General features: G+C 40.0%; 1 protein-coding gene across 1 annotated transcript in view; it reads right to left on the minus strand.

Moving 5' to 3' along the window:
• Positions 1-16,249, minus strand: part of CERS3 (ceramide synthase 3) — a 107,987-nt gene that overhangs the window by 54,240 nt on the left and 37,498 nt on the right. The window contains exons 4-7 of the mRNA XM_077762349.1: positions 14,996-15,113; positions 9,279-9,397; positions 2,740-2,797; positions 1,781-1,831 (exon numbers count right to left, since the gene is read on the minus strand). Coding sequence (XP_077618475.1) covers positions 1,781-1,831; positions 2,740-2,797; positions 9,279-9,397; positions 14,996-15,113 — 346 coding nt within the window. The remainder of the gene's footprint in view (positions 1-1,780; positions 1,832-2,739; positions 2,798-9,278; positions 9,398-14,995; positions 15,114-16,249) is intronic.

A 16,249-nucleotide genomic window follows, 5' to 3' on the forward strand; every position in this document is an offset into this window, starting at 1 on the left:
CTGAGTTCGGAAACCTGAATCTTTTATAATAGATGGTAACATGCCTACCCTTTGCTCCGGAAGGAGACATTTCTATTTCCCCAGAATGTCTGTTATATAAACATCATTGAAAAGTTAGTACAGAACAAAAAGCAGGCAAGTGCTTTGCTTCATTTGACATGCAGAAATGCAAGAAATCTGTGGAGGATTAACTTCCAACAGACTAAAGCTCAGAGAAGCAAGAGGATGGACAATACTGGAAAAAGCAAAAGAGACATCTGGGACTTAGTGTAAAGGCCTAGCATATTAGTACACCTGTAACTGGAATTCCAGAAAGAGAAATGAGAGAAAGGAACTAAAGCAATGGCTAAGAATTTTCTTTTCTTTTTTTTTTTTAGAATGTTTCATTTATTTTTGATAAAGAGAGAGAGAGAGAAGGAAGGGGAAGGGCAAAGAAAGGGAGACAAAGAATCCAGAACAGGCTCCATCCTGACAGCAGAGAGCCCAATGTGGGGCTCAAACTCATAAAGTTTGAGATCATGACCTAAGCCAAAGTTAGATGCTTAACTGAGCCACTCAGGTGCCCCCAAAGGCTGAGAATTTTCTTCAATCTAATGCTCTCCCAACTGAGCTATTTCAGCTGCTGGTAAGGCTGAGAATTTTCTAAAACTGACTGAAGATATCACATCACAGATTCAGGAAGTACTATGGACATTAAAGAGGATAAATTCAAAGAAAACCACATTTACGTATATCAAAATAAAACTTGAAAGACAAAGATCAAATATAGAACTCAGAGAAAAAAAGACATTCTGTTCAAAGAAGCAAAAATGAAAACTGACAGCCAAATTCTTAAAAAAAAAAAAAAAAAAGATGGGATCCAGAAGGCAAAGCACTAAAGGAAAATAATTGCTAACCTAGATTTCTATACCCAGCAAAAATATCCTTTAAAAAATGCAGGCAAAGTGATAACATTTCAGAAAAGCAAACCAGAAGGACTTCTTCAGCCAGAAGGATAATCATCCCAGATGGAAGCATGAAAAATCAGTATATAAGGCATAGCATTGAGGGGGTGATTTAATTGATTTACAAAATAATAATAGCAATGGCTTGTCAGGTTTTAAATTTTTGAAGGAGGAAATAGGAGGAGGATAAATAGGAAGCATTCTAATGATTATTCAGTGACAGGAAAGAGATAAGAGCACTAATTTTTATTATACTCCAATAATTTAAAAATGCACATGGTGATCTCTAGGATAACTAGCAAAAGAATAAAAGATGCATAACTGAAAAGCTACTACAAAGAAAAATGTGGAATAATAATTTTTAAAGAAATCTTGACTGAGCCATAAAAAAGTAAGAAAAGAGTACAATAAAAAGAAATGTATTAGCAACATGCAGAAGAATGAAACTAGATCATTTTCTCACACCATGCACAAAAATAAACTCAAAATGGATAAAGGACCTGAACGTGAGACAGGAAACTATCAACACCCTAGAGGAGAAAGCAGGAAACAGNTATAAAAAAAAGAAAAAAAAAGAAATGTATTAGCTGGTACAAATAGAAAATAAATAGTAAGATAGTAGATTTAAACTCAAATATGTAATTGCATTAACCATAAACGGACATATGTGACAGGTACGTAAGGAATAAGGAGGAGTAAACTCTGGTAGGGAAGGAGCCAAAGAATTGCACAGACATAGACAGAGAGTAGGAAGAGAGCTCAGACTTAACTCACGGACAATTTAACTCATGGCCCAAAGCTGACATAAGGAAAGGATTGTATCACAGGGGACTTACCTGCCTGGGATAGCCATTCCACACCTCCCACAGGTCATATACCCAAGGTTTCTGGAAAAAAAAAAAACAAAACCAAGGAACCAAGAGAGAGAAAATAAGTCTTTGGAGTAAAATGCATATTTCAGCAGAAAACATAAGCTCTTCCTGGTGTCATTGATGGGGGCATACAAGCACGGTAACTGTTGCTCCTACTGAACCTGTCTCTCTCTCTCTCCCTCTGTAGGTATTTATACAGCTTCCCATCCAACATTCCTGTGATTTTCACGACTTCTAGTGAATCTGGGACCACACACCGTGCTGTCTCATGCAGGGAATTATTCAAACAAGTGAAAGCTCTAATATTACTTCTGGACCAGACTGCTCTTTCTGCAGCAATAAAAATATCTTCAGATAAATCTCTACAGGCTGGTTATCTTTTTTTTCTGTGGACTGTCCATCACTTAATGAGGTAATCATTTAATAACTATTTAAGAAGACAATACAAATGTAATATGGTAAGGGAAGATTTCTGATGAGTGAGTACCAAGTCTTGATAGAACAAATGGGATTTGATATGGCAAGGATGGGATTTGGCAGGTAGAGATAGAGGTGGGAAGGGCAAGACATTTCTAGCAGAGGGGATAAAATGTGCTAAAATCCAAAAGTGAGGATATACCAGGTGCATTCAGTGGACTGCTAGTAGCTCAAGGGTAGCTGGCACATGGGTTGTGTGAGTGGAAATAGGGGGAAATTTGGTTTAAGACTTACATTTGCAAAAAAAAAAAATTATGTTTGCAAACTCAAAGCTTAACAAAGGCTCTGAAAGACAGACTGAGGGTTTATGACTTCTCTAGACCTTACTATGAGTTTAAAGGCATAAAAGTTGGTTATCTTACTGAGAATATTATTTCCCAAGGAATTCACAGGCAAGATTTTTTAAAGACAAATTCCAGTCAAAGAATATCAAAGAGACAACTTACATCATAAAGAAATATAATTCCAGCAACAGTCATTATTAAGTAATATGTAAATCGCCAGCTGCCAAAAGAAAGAAAAAATCTTGTGAAGGTGATTGACATCTGAGGAGAAACGCACTTGGTATGACAGTTTGGAAAGAATGCATGGACAAATCTAATGTGACATCCTGACTGCCACTTGTTAGATGGCTGTAACTGTAGGCAAGCTTTAATTTCTTCCCCTATAAAATGGTAATGACAAAACTTACCTCAGACTATAAAAAGAATTAGAGCTAATTTATGAAAAGTAAGCACCTGGTATGAAGTAAGCAATAACAAATGGCTACTATTATTACTGTTAGTATCATGCCTGACACAACAGACCCAGTTCCTGACACACAGTAGACAATGGGTTAACATTAGTATTAATCTAATCGCTTATTTGTACCCTTTTTAGTCCCTAGTGAAAAGGTTTTCATGTGGCCAGATTTTTGTCTTGTTTCTGAAAAACAGATTTTGAAAGAAAATCTTTTTCTCGTGTATGAACACAGGCTTAAAAATACATATCAATCAACTGTAATGTGTGAGTTTTATTAAGACCCCAATTCAAACAAACAGACTGTAAAGAAAATTATGAGTCAATCAAGGAGATCTGAACACTGATTAAATATTTACTGTTATTAAAGTTTTTGTGATGTATGATACTGGTATTGCAATTTTGTTTAAAAAAATAGAATCCTTATCTCTTAGAGATACTACTGAAATATTTACAGTGAAGTCATACAATGTCTGATATTTGTGTCAAAAATAATCTTTAAGGGGCACCTGTGTGGCTCAGTCAGTGAAGCATTTGAGGTTCAGCTCAGGTCATGATCTCAAAGTCCATGGGTTTGAGCCCTGCGTCGGGTTCTGTGCTGACAGCTTGGAGCCGGGAGTTGTTTCAGATTCTATCTCCCTCTCTCTGCCCTTTCCCCACTCACACTCTGTCTATCTCTCTCTCTCTCTCAAAAATAAATAAACATTAACAAAAGTTTTTAAAAAGTAATCTTCAATAATAATCAGATGAAAGTTGTCAAAAGGAACAAACTTTCAGCTCTAAGATAAATAAATACTGGGGATGTGATATACATGATGACAATAGTTGATGCTACTGTATGGCATACTGAAAAGATGCTAAGTGAGTAGATGTGTGCCCTCATCACAAGGAAAAAAACTTTCTTTTTTTCTTTTTTGTTTTTTGTACCTAGATGAGATGACAGACATTAATTAAACTTACTGTGGTAATCATTTCAAAATATATGAAAGTCACACCATCATACTGTATGCTTTAAACTTATACAGTGATGTATGTATGTCAACAATATCTCAATAAAACTGGAAGAAAAAAATTTACTCACAAAAAACAATTTTTGCCAGGATAGAAAAGTAGGCAGGGGACATAGATGGTATAGGATTGCCTTCGGTTGGTAATAATTAAAGTCTGTGATGGGTACATAGTACACATAGTTCATTATACCAACATCTACCGATCTCTTGATTTTGCGCCAAGCACTGTGGTAAGCACATGTGTATTATCACATTTCTATCTTGGTGTTTGTGGACTAGGAACTGTAATTAGCCCCTCATTATGGATACAGGGAAGATAAGGTGGCTACCACTAAAGGACACAGAGGTTGGGAGAGATCACATAGCTCCCTCGAGGCTGTGGAGTGACCATCAGATGCAAGCGCAAAACCCAAGTGTCAACATTTTCCTGGACCAATCTTGTCAGGTTTCATTACACCATCCCAGGGATTTCAAGGTGTGTGGGGGGGGGGGGGGGGGGGGGTTTCCTGGCATTAAAATATTTTCATAATATGACCACCATGTTATTGCCATCTCCGTTCATCCCCTCACAGGCATACAGTGATTTCTGGAGGCTACGTTACGTGGGGCGTCATATTTGCTCTGCGAGCTGATACACTGTGTGCTTGTGTACTCTCATGTTCTATAAATGTCTCAGCTTTCATTTCCGATACAGTAAATATCAGCAGGCATAACACACACAAGCTAATGCTCTTTGTGGTCTTTTATAGTTTCAAACCAAGACATTTGAGACCTGCTGCCCTTTGCTAATTATAAGACAAATAATAAGGTACTGGTCAATGTTGGTTTACTTCTTTCAGATGAAAAGTTGGTAAGACTTCTTTTTTTTTTTTCCAGGAAAGGCAGACACAAATACAAATGTAAGAGGAAAAAATCTCTTGGGGGGAAAAATCTGGAAACTGATTTGTCAGGCCCAGACAGTAAGTACAGTCAGGGGAATTAGACAGAGCAAACTTGAGCAATGGCAACAGAAGCTGGCAAGGCCAGCAACAGGACTCAGGAATAGGCCAGGCCTAGTGGAGCAGGAAGGGACTGGCCTGGGATCAGCTAAGGCAAGATGGCAGCCCACCCAGTCAGAGGAATGCTCCGGGGCTGGGGGAGCTCCCTGCCTATCTACATCAGGTACTGGAAATTACCTGGTATTTTTATAATGAACTTCCCACTGCTAGATGGAAATGCTTATTTTAAAAAGTGATCACCTAGTATGGAATTTGCTTTAAAAATAAAGGAAGTATTGTGGATTAAAATCCTGAATTCTGAGGAATAGGACTTAGGGGTCATCATTTAAAAAAAATTTTTTAATGTTTTATTTATTTCTAGGAGAGAGAGAGAGACAGCGTGAGCAGGGGAGGGTCAGAGAGAGAGGGAGTCACAGACTCTGAAACAGGCTCCAGGCTCTGAGCTGGCAGTCAGCACAGAGCCCGACGCGGGGCTTGAACCCACGAACCGCGAGATCATGACCCAAGAGAAAGTCAGACGCTTAACCTACTAAGCCACCCAGGCGCCCCTGGGGGGAGTCATCATTTTAAAATGTAACCAAGTACAATAGCCGAGATATGGAAGCAACCTAGTGACCATCAAAAGATGACTGGATACAGAAGATGTGATATATACGCATATATACGTATATACGTATATATATATGTATATGTATATGTGTATATATATATGGACACAATGAATGGAATGTGTCCATAAACATATGGAATACACACACACACACACACACACACACACACACACAGAGTGAAATATGTATGAAAATGAAATCTTGCCATTTGTGACAAAGTGGATAGACCTAGAAGGTTTTATGCTAAGTGAAATAAGTCAGAGAAAGACAAATACCATATGATTTCACTTAGATGTAGGATCAAAAAAAACCACAGCAAATGAACAAATAAAACAAAACAGAAACAGACTCACAGATACAAACAACAATCTGGTGGCTGCCAGAGGGGAAGGTATAGGGGAATGGGTGAAATGAAGGAAGGAGATTAAAAGGTACAAACTACCAGTTATTATGTGTATAAAACTTGGGGGTGCAATGTACAGCATAGGGAATGTAGTTAATAATACTGTAACAACTTTATATGGTGGCAGATGGTTGCGAGATTTATCGTAGTGATCACTTTGGAATGTATATAAATGTCAAATCGCTGTGTTGTACAGCTGAAACTAATCTAATATTATATGTCAACTGTAACTCAATTAAAAAAAAGAAAGTAACCAAGGAAACAATATAGTAAACTTAAGGTGTTCATCCTGATATTATAGAGGAGTTTCTGCCTGTTGGAGAGTAGTTTGTAAAAGCTTGGTGTTGGGAAATAAGTTTCCTAAGATTTCCAAAATGCCTGGGGCTAAGTATTTCTTCTATGATTCCCATAGCACATCCCTAGCTGGTCCAATAAAGTGCAATTAAATACCTTGGCATTTTGCTTTAGTCTATTTATTTAGTCTATAATAGCCGTGTTCGTACTTAGAGGAAATCTGTGACATTTCTAAAGAAGAAGGTAAAGCTTAAATTTTATTTGTTGTCCCTCTTCTCCTTCCTGAATACATTGTATAATTCCCTGCTTTGTGTCTTTGCCTTACGTGAAACATGTTACTTTCAAATCCTGATTTCTTTTCTCATGGAAATCCTAACTCATTCTTCTAGGTCTGACCTCCCTTTCTCTAACATATTCAGGCCTACTGACACCATCTCCTGGGAATGCCCACAATGCATCTAAACGTGACCATGGACTACAGGGATACAGGCTTATGCACCATTGGGATGGAATGACTGGATAGATGTTGTGGTTTCCTAAGTGATAGTCTTGTCTCCCTGATTAGCTGTGTAAGGCTAGTGACCAGGCCTTCCACTTTTATTTCCCTCCTAGAATCTAGAACTCCACCCAATGTGGGATAGTGCCACATATGCAGAAGACAGTCAACATAACCCTCTCCTTTGCCTGACTGATGAATAGTTGACAACTGGAAATTCCCTTCTGTGGTCTGAATTCTAAGGCTGACTTTCAGCAGGCTCATTGACAGCCAGATCCCCAAGTGTTAGGCCTTGTTGACCCAAACAGTTAGTTGATATAGTGGGTTTCTGCTTGCAGAGAGGTAAGCATTAGGCGTCAAGGGGCAGGCCCATGGAGCAGAAAGAGCATCAGAAAAGGAGTCAGAAGATACGAGTGCAATAGCCCCGCCAACAGCTAGCTGATCTCAAGCAAGTTCCTTTGAGGAGATAGACCTGTAGTTTCTCATTTCTTTTTTGCCCCCCCCCTCCATTTTTATTGAGATTTCATTGACATAGAGCACTGTGTAAGTTGAAAATATTTTCATTTCTTACACAGGGCTAGCTCCACCTTCCCTGATTGCTTCACACCATTGGTGGGAGGAGGATCAAACATTATTTATAAACTGTAAGGCACTACAATGTATAAGAAACAACCAGAGACTTTCATGGGAGCATGATCTAGCTCAGGAGTAGACAATTAGTTCCTGCCTGGGGACTTTATTTAAAATAAGAATAATTTGCTAGAAAAAAATAAATGAATGACAGTATAACAGGAAGATGTAATATGAGACCAGTGTTACTTTTTAGTGTTTTGCAGAATGGTTTAAAAAGATTGTGTCATGCAAGCTGACATCAGTGGCAACAATATTAATCAATCTCTCAAGAGTTAAAAATCAAAGAGCTAGTTAGAAAACAAACCAGGTCATGCATGTTGAGCTTCCATTGGAAGCCAGTGATGAGAAATCATTGTTTTGAGACACCCTGAAGACTTGGTCTGTACCCCTAAATATCGCCAGCATCACAGCCAGATCATATTACTCAGGAATATCCAGGTAAACTGAAGGAAGCCTCAGACTCTATTTATTTGAGACTCTTACATCAGCTCTCTATTCACTTCACCATTAAAACTATATATATATATATATCTGGTGAAGATCACCAGGCAATAAGAACTGTAAGAAAGAGGCACAAGGAAGGGATGCTACTGGTGTATACAATGTGGAATCAAACACAACCCAATAAATGGGCAATTGTCTGGATATAAAGAAGAGTAAAAAGGGGTGCCTACATGGCTCAGTCAGTTGAGCATCTGACTATTTTTTTAATTAATTTATTTATTTTGAGAGAGACAGAGACAGAGTGAGTGGGGGAAGCGAAGAGAGAGGGAGAAAGAATCCCAAGCAGTCTCTGCACTGTCAGGCTAGAACTCATGAGCCATGAGATCATGACCTGAGCTGAAACCAAGAGTTGGACGCTTAACCGACTGGGCCACACAGGTGCCCCAAGCATCTGACTCTTGATATCTGCTCAGGTCATGATCCCAGGGTTGTGGGATCAGGCCCCTGCATTGGGCCTTGGGCTGGTCATGGGGCCTGCTTGAAATTCTCTCTCTCTCTCTCTCTCTCTCTCTCTTTCTCTCCTCCCTGACCCTCTCCCCCACTCATGAACTCTCTCTCTCTCTCTCAAGGAAAAAAAGAGAAAAAAGATCAAAAAAGAGCAGGAAAAAAGTAAGAGTGATGACCTAGTCTTCCTTTTTTCACATGTGTCAATTTCTGCCACCAAGGAAGTGATCCAAAGTACAATAAAATTCTATAGGAAAGAAAAAACCCCACAGAGCCCAAATGAAACCAAAAATAAGCACAATGCAGCCTCATTGTCTGCAGAGCATATTCAATGTAGCCAGCTCTGGCAAAAATCTTACTTGGTATCCCAGCCCACCCTGACCCCCCACTAAAACCAACTGGGAAACTCAGAGGAATTGGCCGTCCAGTCCACAGGCAAGGGGTGGAGGGGTTGGGGGCAGTGAGCCCAGTGAGACAGAAGAACAGACACCTTCTCATTCTCTGCTCTTATAACGTAATATAGTAATTGGAATGTGCTTGGAAACAGGTGATAAAGTCTTGTGAAGTAGGGCCAACCTCTACCCTACAGAAAGTAAACACCAGTTTAGATGTTTGTATTATTTTTCTGGACCTCAAGGTAAGTACATAATACGTCCTATTCATTTAAGAGAGCTCATAGCTTGCCCCATTTCATAGAGAAGGAAACTGAAGCAGAGGTCGGTGGGTGATTAGCCTAAAACACCCAAATGGTCAGTGACAGAGCCGGGTTCAAACCCTTCAGTGTTCTTTCTGAAATGATCATCCTGCTTCATATAAAATCGTGACATTTCAAAAGCTTGAACTGTCCTACTTACCACGCTTCCTGGAATTTCTTCATCTTGCAAGGCCTCTCTTGATTCCGCCGACTCCTAAACCATCTTTCAACCTGGCGCTCTGTCAAGTTACACTTCTTCGCCAGTCCATAAATATCAGCCTGAAAGGCGATAAAATGAATGAATGAGTGATAAAGAGCAGTCAGATTGGCAGGCAGTCAAGAGACAGTGCAGTTGGGTTACAAGAGCTTGTGTCCTGGAGAGGAGAAGATTCTGTGTTAGATCTAGGGCCAGTGAATTTACCTCTTTTGCTTATGGAATCACACACACACATACACAGCAAAAAAGCGGTCTGTTAGTATCCCAGCACTCTGAGTTACTAAGAACGATGAATTCTCTGTAAGCTGGCAGCAACCCATATATTCAAGCTGCAGATGTGAGCTCACTCAATCAGTTAAGTTTTATTGAGGGCTTCCCAGGTACCAGGTAGAGTAGTATAGCTTAGATGTTGATCAGATCCAACCTCCTTACTTTTCCTATGAGAGGCTGGAACACCAAGGGTTCTAGTAAGTTTTCCAAGACCTAAAATTAATAGTAAAGCAAGGACAAGAACTTAGGCTAATACACTTTGTTCTTTCACACGATTGATGGCTCCAAAAGATAATACAGGAGAAACACAAACAGGTGTTGGCCATCACTTTCACATTTAATCAGATGTAGAGTCTATTTCAAATGAATCCAAAATAATACCAATCATTAAAAAAAAAGACTGCAGAATATAGTAGTGATGATGGCTTCTCTTCTGGGAAGCAGAACTTTCTATTTAAATCTGGAAATAATATGGATGATCGATTATCCCAAAGTTCCTTATAAACTCGAAGTTCTCCTTGGGCCAGACAAGAAACAAACATGATTGAATGAACCATGTCTGTTTCATGGTGGGACTGGAAGTTGTATTCTTTTCATGCAGGCAGGTTTTATACACTAAATCTATGGTGCTTTCAGCTAGCACAAAGAAATTAGCTCTGTAATTTTCTGAAACACCTGCTCTCTTGGTCTTTCATTTTCCAACACAAGTATAAGAAATATTTCCATTTGCTCTTCACTATAAAAAATAAAATTTCATAAAACTGGCCCTCAGTTTTAGTGTCAAGGAAATAAACAGGAGCTACAGATGTGGCCAACACAAAAGCACATGCCTTCCCCCAAGAATGTGGCCATGAGCAAGCTCAGGCTGTGGCTCCCAGAGTCAAAGGGCACACCCATAACTTTTATGTGAAATCACCAGGGTTTTTTAATGTTGGCTGACTAATACCTCAAAGTAAATTTATTATTTATATTTGTATATTTATTTTGACAGAGAGAGAGAGGGAGGGAGAGAGAGAGAGAGAGCAGGGGAGGGGCAGAGAGAGAAAGGGAGAGAGAATCCCAAGCAGACTCTGTACTGTCAGTGCAGAGTCTTATGTGGGGCTTGAATTCACGAACCGTGAGATCATGACCTGAGCCCAAACCAAGAGTCAGATGCTTAACCGACTGAGCCACCAGGTGCCCCTAAAGTAAATTTAAAGCCAATTGTGGGGGTGTCTACGTGGCTCAGTTGGTTAAGTATCCAACTTCAGTTCAGGTCATGATCTTGGGGTTTGTGGGTTTGAGCCCTGCATTGGGCTCTGGGCTGATAGCTCAGAGCCTTGAGCCTGTATCTCCCTCTTTTCTCTGTTCCTCCCCCACTCATGCTCTGTCTCTCAAAAAAATGGAATAAAATTTAAAAATAAAACAAAAGAAGAAAAGAAAACAATTGTGGATCATTATTGCAAGGGCCGAACAAAGCCTCCCCAATGGCAGGTCACCCAACAGTCAGTGGCCAGTCATACAATTTCTGCTATGTTGTTGTGTATAATTCACATAATTGTTCAGGCGCACGGGGTAATAGTAGACAAAATTCGTAAAGAAGCTCTCATGCTAAAGACTGGCAGAAGACTAATTGTAACTTCTACATCCCTACTAAATTGCTACCTATGATTTAATCTGCAAGAAGGAAAGCAAGACAAAACAAACACAAGATACAGCCCATATTATACTCTGGTAAACTCTAATACCTATTCTTTTTTTTTTCAATGTTTTATTTATTTTTGAGAGAGAGATAGAGACAGTGTGATTGGGGGAGGGTCAGAGAGAGGGGGAGACACAGAATCCAAAGACAGTCTCCAGGCTCTGAGCTAGCCGTCAGCAGCCCAACACAAGGCCTGAACCCATGAACCAGAAGATCATGACTTGAGCTGAAGTTGGACACTTAACTGACTGAGCTACCCAGGCACCCAAATACCTATTCTTTTTATAGGCCAAGGGTTCACCTGCTGTTTTTTGTTGTTGTTTTGTCTTTGTGTTCTCAAGGAGACTGAGTTGGCAAAACATCGATGGGTGTCTACTTCTTGCAGGCTTTGTGCTAGTCATTGGAGGTCTACATGAATAACACTGATGTGGGCCTCCCTTTCACAGGGTACAGATTGTCTGGTGAGGACATTAAGAAAATAAAGCAAAAAAATTCTAGTCAAATACCAAGAGTGCTAAGATAGGGGAAGATTAGGATATGATACGACCCAACTCTGTGTAGGCAGTTCCTACAAGTTACACATATGCTGGAGCCTGAAAAATGCCATGAGAAGGAGAGGATAAAGAAGGGAGGGGCCCCAGCAGAGGGTCCAGCTTGTGAGTTCATCTAGAGATGAGAGCGTGGATGAGCAGGGGACACCTGAGGAACAGAAAGAAGTCCGGCAGGAGAGACACATAGGAAGAGGAAGGGAGGGGAAATGGGGCTAGGCTTACATCAAGGGGGGGCTTTGTTGGGGATTTATCTTGGGGGTGACCCGACATTTGCACTGTTAAGTCCCCCTCTTGCCGTGCATACAGAATGGAGGAGCAGGAACACACTGGAGATGGACACCTTGTTCACTTTGCCCTTTTCATCCAAGGCCTTTGCTCTCACGGTGAGGACCTTGTGCTGGACAACTCTGGAGGTATGGACTCCCTACCCCACAAGCCCCATGCGCATCACTCTCCCTCACAGGAAGCAAGAACACAGTATATCCACAGCAGAATATGGCAGGGAACTGAAAGCAGAAGACCCAGTTCTGCTACTTCATCACTGGGTGGCCCGACGCACTGTCCTCTGACCCCCTGTGGAAAATGGGGTGCTAACAGCGAGTGTGCTTGCTTCCTCCATCACAGGGATGGTTACAGGCTCTGGGGGCTCCTGAGGGAAAATGTGCTATGCCAACTGTCATGGGCTACATCAGTGCCAGAGATTATGGGGGAACCCAGAAAGGAGACCATGGGCTGAAGATCATTTAAGAAAAAGCATTCCTTTACCTCTGAAATACTTTGCAAGAATAGATCCCTCGAAGCAGAGGCCATGCTTCAAAGGCTGTGGGTTGGTCCACAGTAGGACATGCACTGCTATGCTGCAGTACTATATTCTATTTGCTCGTAGACTGAGAGTTCTGGGTCTAGTTTGGCTGTTATAAAAGTTTTATATATCCAGTCATTTGAAAATATCTAGCAAGCCCCTATTTACAAGTGCCAGGCACCATTCTAGATGCTGGAGATTCGGCAGTGAGCAAAAGAAAGTCCCAGCCCTCACACTGGAATCTTCTCAGATCTGGGAACAACTCAGTTTTATTATCTCATCATTTCTACAGATATCTGCTTAATAAACTGCATCTAGAAATAGTGCTTGGACATGATTTGAAGCAATTTATTTTCTGTTTTAGAGCACAGATGAATCTGGTTGAATGCCAGTCTAGACAACACTGGCTTCGTACACTTGAATATTATTGGGATAGAATCCTCTTGCAAACAAAAGTCTATGGACGTATTTTGTTTTAAAATGTTTTTAATGTTTATTTATTCTTGAGAGAGAGGGAGAGAGACAGAGACAGAGAGAGAGACAGAATTCAAAGCAGGCTGCAGGCTCTGAGCTGTCAGCACAGAGCCCCAACGTGGGGCTCAAACTCATGAGCTGTGAGATCACGACCTGAGCCGAATTCAGCTCAGTACCTAAAGTGCATAGAAAATTGTGCAAGATGTTATGTTGGTATTTCTTTAACTGTCACATGGCTCTTTTCTCTCTACAGCAGGGAGACTTCATAAAGATCAAACTTTCTACATAATTTTAAATTTCCTAAAAGCTGACTTGAAGGTTTTGCTATGGCAAACATAGCAAGTGATGGGTAGCATAGCATTGCTCCTTATGTGTTATACAAGGTATTACCCACATTAGTTTTTCTCAAACTGAAAGAGAGAAAAATAATAAGGACTCTCTGAAAGAGTCCTAATTTTTCATAAATACAGATAAATAATTTCCCTTTTGAGAAATGTGAAATGATCTGTGGGCCTAATTATCACCAGTGTAACAATAGTACTGAAATGAACCGACAGCAGTCACTTTGAGCAGGTGGAAATAAAGAACATGTGGAAATGGCTTGTCAGACTCTCCTCATTTTAGAAACAAACAAACAAAAAAAGAAGTCCAGGACAGAATCTGAGGGCAGAATAAGTTACAGACAGTGCTGGTTGGCTGTGAACAATTCTGGACATGATGCCTCATACTATGTGGTCAGACTTCCACACGCCTTCTTTGGGTAGGGAGCCCACCAAACCAGTGATAGAAATAATTATCATGAAGCAACTGAATTCACCAAATAAATTCAGCACCTTTAAAAATCTATCTATCCTAGGGGTGCCTGGGTGGCTCACTTGGTTAAGCGACCAACTCTTGACTTCATCTCATGGTCCGTGGGTTCAAGCCCTGCATCAGGCTCTGTACTACAGAGCCGGCTTGGGATTCTCTGTCTGCCCCTCATCTGCTTGCTCTCTCTCTCGCAAAATAAATAAACTTAAAAAAAACTATCTATCCTAAACTGTGTTAGCATACACTCTTGTCTTTTAAAATTACCAGTGATTGCTATCTGTATTCAACATAGAGGGTGTGCCACTTTTGAAACAGTTTTATTTCAACTCTCATTTTAACTACGGTGGGAAAATGAAGCTAGACTTGCCTAAACACTATCTTTTTTACAACCATTACATCAAAACCTTTTTTTTTTTAATGTGATGCACACAAGCAGTGCACTACAACATTTCATTAAGTGCATCTTGTATTGTGAAGAGAATTCTGACTTTCCTAAAAATTCTATATCTGGGGCATGGCCAAGAGCACAGCACATTTCTCAATGTGTTGAGGCCTTGGATAAAAAAAAGTGCCCTCCTGCTCACAAAAGCCACCCCAGTGAAGACTTTCACAATGTGTATAATGTGTATCAATGGGTCATAATCATCAGAAGTGGCAGACAGGAGCTACTCTGCCTTAACAATGGTCTTTAGTGATTAGTATACTTTTGTATAAGTATGCTTTCTGCTTTGTGTGTATATTAGTATACTTGGCATATCTACCCTCCAAAATTTAATTTTGGACTTTGTACCCAAATTATGGCATTGATTATTAAACACTGTAGTTGACACACAATAGTTCAGCTATGAACATTGGTTATTTTATATTATAATATTTATTTGTCATTTTATATTATGTTTGGAATGCATTCCAAGCATATAGCCAGTCAATAGAGGGGAAAAATCCAAATGAATAAATCATTTGATGGTCAACCGGAACAGATATTTTGTACAGATGAGGTAAACCACAGGTGACTGAAACATTAAGAAAGTGGATTTTTTAAAAAATCCCAAAACAAAGAATTTGTACTTACTTGAGATGGTTGCCTTGTGGAACATTTGAAAAAATTCTCTAAGACGGTGTTGGGTGTAACCTTCTTTCTAACTTCCTCTTTAATGCCAAATGCTTTTGCTAGAGGCATAGCAATAAACCTACAAAATATGAAAGAAAGTCAGTCCAAAATCTGAGAATGAACCCACAATGACACCAGAAAACTCAAGCTGTAACTTTAGGTTCCAAATGAAGGATCAGCCATCAGGCCATGTTGTTCTCAGGGTATCTACAACCAACCCCTGCCTGGCAAAGAAGTTCAAGGAGAGCAAATTTTGAGACCCCTTNGAGAGAGAGAACGTGAGCAGGAGAGAGGCAAAGAGAGAGGGAGAGAAAGAATCCCCAAAACAACAAGGAGCCTGACGTGAGGCTCAATCTCATGATCTGTGAGGTCATGACTTGAGCCACCCAGGGGCCTCTTTTCTAGTTTATTAAGGTAGAATGTTAGATTACTGATTTGAGATCTTTTTTTTTTTTTTTTTTTTNGGCGCCCCAAGAGATCTTTCTTATTTTTTAATATAGGTGTTTACAGCTATAAATTTCCTTCTGATCACTTTTTGCTGCATCTCATAAGTCTTGAATTTATATTCTTTGTCATTCACCTCGAAGTATTTTCTAATTTAGCATGATTCCTCCTATAACCCATTGGTTATTTAGAGTATGCTGGTCAATTGACACATATTTCCTAATTTCCCAATTTCTTTCCATTACTGACTTCTAATTTAATTTCTTTGTGATTGGAAAACATACTTGGTATGATTTCCATTTTTTTACATTATCGACACTTGTTTTATGGCCTAACACATGGTCTATCCTAGAGAATGTTCCTTGTGCACATGAGAGGAATGTGTCTTCTATTGTTATTGGTGCTATGTTCTACAGATGTCTTTTTTTTTTTTAAATATTTTTATTTATTTCTAGGAGAGAGAGAGAGAGAGAGACAGCGTGAGCAGGGGAGGGCCAGAGAGAGAGGGAGACACAGACTCTGAAACAGGCTCCAGGCTCTGAGCTGGCAGTCAGCACAGAGCCCAACACGGGGCTCGAACCCACAAACTGCGAGATCATGACCTAAGCCAAAGTCAGACGCTTAACCGACTAAGCCACCCAGGCGCCCCTACAGATGTCTTTTAAGTGTACTTGGTTTATAGTGCTGGTCTTACTTCTATTTCCTTTTTAATCTCTCTCTTAATTCTAATGCAATATTAAAAGTGAGATATAGTGGTGCCTGAGTGGCTTA

This window comes from Crocuta crocuta, unplaced genomic scaffold (assembly GCF_008692635.1).
Source record: "Crocuta crocuta isolate KB4526 unplaced genomic scaffold, BGI_CrCroc_1.0 scaffold93, whole genome shotgun sequence".
Classification (NCBI taxonomy): Eukaryota; Metazoa; Chordata; class Mammalia; order Carnivora; family Hyaenidae; genus Crocuta; species Crocuta crocuta.